At 35.6% G+C, this 6,158-nt stretch overlaps 1 protein-coding gene across 1 annotated transcript; it reads right to left on the bottom strand.

The window, feature by feature from the left end:
- Window positions 1-3,621: 3,621 nt before the first annotated feature.
- On the bottom strand, window positions 3,622-5,879 carry LOC110909508 (gibberellin 3-beta-dioxygenase 1). Its single transcript, XM_022154428.2, has 2 exons — window positions 5,185-5,879; window positions 3,622-4,449 (listed from the first exon to the last, which is right to left on the bottom strand). Exons 1-2 carry the CDS (start codon window positions 5,628-5,630, stop codon window positions 3,819-3,821), a joined length of 1,077 nt encoding a protein of 358 aa, XP_022010120.1. The 5' UTR covers window positions 5,631-5,879; the 3' UTR covers window positions 3,622-3,818.
- Window positions 5,880-6,158: the final 279 nt, after the last annotated feature.

The raw sequence follows: 6,158 nt of genomic DNA, 5'->3' as shown, positions 1-6,158 counted from the left end.
TGAAAGTTGAGGTATAAATACGTGAAATAGAGATACACAATATGAAATATATGAGATATGCTATGTACGCGTGTATAATCATGAATAATATGATATTGGAAGACAAGGAAAAGCAATATGCCAAAACTATGTACTGGAAGCAGTTCAGGAATATCCCCAAGCAACAATGGAAGACAGCGTGAAGAATGCACATGAAATGCGGTCTGAAACCGCACATACTGCGTTAGCGGTTGATTTGGTTCAACACACATGGTCGGTTCGGTATATTCCAAACGAGGGTAAGGAAGAAGCGGATGACGAGGAAGACAAAAATGACGAGAATGACGAAAGCGAAGACGAATATTAAGATGAGTAGTATTATGTGTTTGTGTTTTATTATTTATGTAATTTTTATCTAATTAATAAAATATTATTAGTTTTAATTTGAAAGAAAAAATAATAATTGGGTAATGATTGGTTGGAGCATTACGGGGCATTATACCACTACAGCCGTTTTAAGATAATGCCCCATAACGTCCATATGCTGATTGAACCGTCACATGACGCAAAACGCCCAAGGATGAGGACATTATCTTGCCCTCCCACTACACGTGGCCTAAAACATCTGCTCTAAAAAGTACGTGCCTCTGTCAAGTGGCTAACCTAGCCCTACATTGAAGGTTAGACCACCGGGTATGGGGCACGTCGCCGGCCCGTCCCCCTCGTCGTGGGTCGTCCCACACCGTCCCCTGGGGGCCGTCGCGGCTTCTCCGTCCTCTCCGAGACGTTGGAGACGGACCAAAGGGTTTGAAAATTGTGGCCCCCCTTCATTAATTATTCAGGTTTCTTTCTCTCCCCTTGAATAGTTTCTAAGGGGATGGTCCTCCTTCCGTAGTGATGTGACGCCTATGTAGCGGGTAGTCTCTTTGGAGACTATCCAAACCATACCCCATGATCTTAAACTAATTCATGATTTGTTAGTTTTCTAATCATTAAAAAAGAGAGGTTGTCCTAACATTTTGTCGGCAAAGGGTCTTGTCTATCTATATATTGGTATTAATGATTAAAGTTTCCCCTTCCACCCAACATTTCATATTTCATGGGAATAATGGAATACCAATCATAAAAGGAAGAATTAAGCATTTGCTAACTAGTTATGAATTCAAATACAACACTTATATACACTAGTCAATCTCATTTTAATGGTTTTACGTTTTTAATTGGTTGATATCTTTGTTAGATGCTTAGATGTGATGCTACGAAGCATATACATATCCTAAAATAACAAAATACGATGTCTCATTCGGATTTTTTTTCTTAAAATCACTAAAAATATCATGTTAGATGTTACTTGGTTACTAAAATCGGAAATGATGTATAAGTGTTTTTGTTTTACGTGTAATTAATGTTTGCTTACTAAAATAATAAAATAAACATAATAATTATTTTTATTTGGTATCATTTACCCAACCATTAGTCACGGAACCTCATTCTACTAGTTTTAGGGCACTAAAGGCATTTCCTTTGGGATGCATCATGCATGTAGATATTCGTGTGAGTAAGATATGCGTATTTTTTAACCGGCTAATACACAATCTCTAATTCTACTCGATTCTAAATCTACACATTTGTCCACTATAGGACTTCAACCCTAAAAGAAACGGGGAGAGATACCTTACATACATATCATGATACCGCTAAAACACATGCCCTTTAGTGAATACAATGCACACACATATGTATATATGCATATGGACAACGATCGAGACACGCACACACAAAAGGAAAAGTACTACAACCTCTTATCAACTTGTAACTTTATATATATATAATTTTATCGTATTTTTGTCTATTTGTGTCACTAGTTAGAGGATCTAACAGGGAATCAATGATGATGTTGGTTTCAACTTTTATAGTGAGCCATGAGCATCCACACGTATACTGTATACGTACATAAGTATATATACATATGGTTGTCGATTTGCGTCACTAGTTAGAGGATCTAAAAGAGAATCCATGATGATGTTGTTTTCAACTTTGAAGCATATTTTTTCCCACCATTGGATGCAACAATCTCTCCAAATCTATCTTGATCAACCCTTTGCTTTTGTTTGAAGGAGGATATTCTCTTTCATGTTTGGGCCACAAATTGATGTTGTCGGCATGTGTGTCGTTCACTTGGGGAGGGTCCTCCTACAAGGTGAAGACAAAAAGGACCCGATTTGTTTATATTCTTTGTGATGTAAAGATATAGCTTGATCCCCTCCTAGACTCCTTGTCCTTGACCACATGACCATTTTATATTATTTTGGTTTTAAGCCATAATTTTTTTAATGTTAATCCCGAAATTAATCTTAAAAGATCACAAAAAAAAAAAAAAAACGTATGTAGGGGGTTTTTAAAATCATTATAATTGTTTTTATGGTATACTGGATTTTGCTTATAGTTTTAAGATACAGTGTTTTATATGAATTCCGAGTATGTCGTTGTGATGTGCTTATTTTTATCTACTTCTAGATATAAACTTTGTTCAAAACCGAGTTATGAATAGTAAAATAGAAGTTAGGTAAGCACAAGTGTACATGCCATCAATACTACGTCACAGTTTAGTTTTTTTCTTTTATAAAATAACGTGTTTACCGTTTTCATTATTTTAGTAATAAAATATAACGTCTTATAAATTTTGATCTAAAGGGTCATATATATTTAATTTTTTGTTCTTTGCCATGAGAAACTAACTGATACCGTCTGAAAAACATCAGTACCGATATCGCATTTATTTTTTTATGGTTCTCTTAACATGGCTTATTTTAGTAATATAATATAATATAACGTTTATGATATCAAATACACCGTTGCAACGTATTTATTTTTATCTACGATTCGAGATATGGTTGATTTTTTTTCTTTACCATGAAAACTAAACAGATGTCGTCTGAACAACATGTGTACCAGTACCGCATTCTTTTTAAGCTATATTGATTGCTGGTATGATAACAGCAAGTAATGAATCTAATCGATACCGGCCAAACAACATTGGTGTCGGTACCAACATTTGTTTTTATAGTTTTTGATCGATGTAAAACATGTGTCAATATCCTCTCAGGCATATCTCTTTCAGTTATTATACCGAGCGACGGTATCAAACCAGTATAGTAAAAACCGAACTGATAACGTAATAAACCAAATTAATACTGACCGAAACCTCGCTGCAAAGCGTGAGAATTCCCACTTGTTTAATTTATTAAATATATAATAATGACTATCATAGACCAAACTATTTAATAAACAACTAATGTATATATTCATTTTTACGTTTACTAAATTCCGAAGTCAAAACATATTAAGTAATATTTAAAAAAGTCAAAACATACTTTATAAGGACTATTTAAATAAAACCCAAAGAAGCAAACGATTCTTTTTTTTTTTAAAAGTAAACTAAAAAAAAAAAATAAATAAAAAATAAAAAAAAAGAAGCAAACGATTCTATGTGAGTACAACTAGAGCGATTATGCTATTTTACAACATCCTAACATGTTTTTGAACATGTATATTTTAAACACAATAAATACTTCATGATTGATCTAAAGTTGTTTCATAAATGAGTGACTATAATAAAACAAAAAGTTAAGACATGATATATATTGCATAATAATATTGTTATTTAGAGAATAGATAACACACAAGTTCTTAGAGATATGTAAAACGCGGATAAAAATAGTGTGAGGGTCTAACTCAATACAACCCAACACATAATGTTTTAACCCGTACAAAAAAAAAACCCCTTTTTAGATTCTGTTAATGGATTTATTATCCAAAAAAAGATGCATTTAACTTATTCAACCAACAAGGACACTATTATGATCATTCACATCAACAAATCCATTCCTCCGTGCACACAATCGAACAAGCGAAAGCGCCTTATTGAAGTGTATCGCCTTGGTGCCAAGATATTCACTCCATGTAACGGGCCGATAAAGAGGAGGATGGCAACTATCGGTTAGTTTTGATAATGGTGAAATTCGAACATTAGATGGTGGCCCATAAAGATAAGCAACCGAGAGACGGTGTTGGGTCCTGTTAACCATGGCCCGATGGAGTACACTCGAATACAACCCGTTAGATAGTATGTGGAGCAAGTCACCCACATTTACCACAAGTGCACCTCGTATTGGTGGGACCGTCACCCACCCGGTTCCTTCTCTTTGAACCTGCAGCCCACTTGTGTTATTTTGATGCAAGATTGTTAAAAGGGTCGAGTCCGTATGAGCCGCCAAACCCATGGCTCGGTCCGGGTCCGGACATGCTGGGTAGGAGTTTAATTGTAACACAGGACATGCTTCTTTTAGCTCTCCTGTTGGGCCAGCCCATTTAATGTCTCCTTTTGTTATACCCAATGATCCAAGTATTAGCCACATTAGTTTATTGACTAATGTGTTCATCTCCTTCTTGTACTCTTCTATGACCTCACTGAAAATGATTAAAATAGAGCAATATTAGTTAGCGACGTATGTTTAGGCCCGTTTACTTATACGTGTGTGGGTTCGGGTTATGTTTTGTATCTAACTGGTCAAATGAGCCGGGCCAGAGGAAATAACAAAGAATGAAACGACTCAAACAGGTCAAACATGTTTGAAAGTTATCTCAAGTATTACCCAATTCCATACAAACTTCCTACATTGTTCTATGAAAAAAAAAAGTTGGATTATTTTGTTGATATTAAAGTTTCTTATAATAATTTTTAAGCACATAAAATACAAGAAAAGTGGATGGAAAAAAAAAAATGTGAGTAACACATCTATACACACGTGCATGAAATCTTAGGCCTATATAGAATAGTGGTAACTTTTGTGTACACTCTTTTCAAGAAAATAAATAAATATTATTTTGTATTAATATTTAATAGGTGGGTTGTCAATACCACCGTGATTTCAAGGTGGTTTTGCTAGTTACTATAGTACTAGGTAATTACTACATCCCCCCACCCCTCCCACACACACCCCTGACTTACCTAGTTCAACATGTAATAAGCAAAACCACCTAGAAATCAAGGTGGCATTGTTAAACCACATACAAATACCAAAAATTTCACTCAAACTCGTACTAAAAAAAAAGAACCCGTTTTGATCTGTTACCAAAACATTTGACCAACCCGTTTGGCCACCTCTAGTGACTTTATTTCCTCACAAACCCTAATATTCTTACCAAAAGTGTGTGTAACCATGGGGCCAAAGTTTTTGAGCATGTTCATATGGCGAACCTATGATGGTAAAACCCTCCGACCACATAAGTTTAGGGAAAAACGACGATATCCGAGCAACACCATAGCCCGAAACACCATCCACGGGCCGGGCTGCTTGTAGCTTTTGTTGAATAGGGAGAGAGAACAGCTTTCTTCCAGAAGCTTCCATTTCATCAAGAACCATCATAGGAACCCCATGGTTCATGACTTGAAACACACCCCATGTTTTGCATGCATGGCCAACTTGCATCATGGCATTAGGGTCTTCAAGATTGATCACTGGAACTGGCTCAGAACTGCACGAGGTTGGGCTATCGTCGTCTACCGAGGACCATGCGTACGAATCGGGTAGTTCCTTCATTGAGTTTAGGTCTAAATGATTCTCATATTTAAGTAGTTTCATAGACATGTTGATGAGATGAGAGTTTGTTTAGAAGATAGGGTATTGATATGGTGGAAAGTTGATGTGTATGGTGTATATATAAGGGGTTGAGGGTAAAGGTGATGAATATGGTGGGGTATATATTGTTCATGGGTTTATGGTAATTGTTAATATGAGTCACATCGAGTTGGTCCTGCCGTCGAAAACTTTTATACATAATTTAGAAAAATAATATGGAAAACAACATGATCATGTAGTTATATGTGGTGGTAGTTATACGGCCGTAAACATAGAGAATAATATTCTTATGTGTTAAGTTGACTAAAGAAACATTATGTATTATATAAGTAGGTTAACACGAATATAAGGGGGCGTTTGGTTCGTGGAATGGAATGGAATGGAATTAGGAAGTTTTTCTTTGTAAAATTGATCTTGGTTGAGGGAGGGAGGAATTTGAAATCCTTCACTCTAATGATATTTGTGACTATTTCAACATTCCTTAGAAATCCTTCACTCTAATGAAGGAATGGAATGGAATGTTGAAATAGTCACAAA

The sequence above is a fragment of the Helianthus annuus genome, chromosome 2 (assembly GCF_002127325.2).
Source record: "Helianthus annuus cultivar XRQ/B chromosome 2, HanXRQr2.0-SUNRISE, whole genome shotgun sequence".
Lineage (NCBI taxonomy): Eukaryota > Viridiplantae > Streptophyta > Magnoliopsida > Asterales > Asteraceae > Helianthus > Helianthus annuus.
This window is presented reverse-complemented; position numbering and strand designations above follow the sequence as displayed.

Coding starts and splice junctions, on each gene's coding strand:
- LOC110909508 (XM_022154428.2), bottom strand. CDS start 5,630: ATGTCTATGAAACTACTTAAATATGAGAATCATTTAGACCTAAACTCA. Junction 4,450..5,184: donor CATGGTTACACACACTTTTG/GTAAGAATATTA, acceptor AATCATTTTCAG/TGAGGTCATAGAAGAGTACA.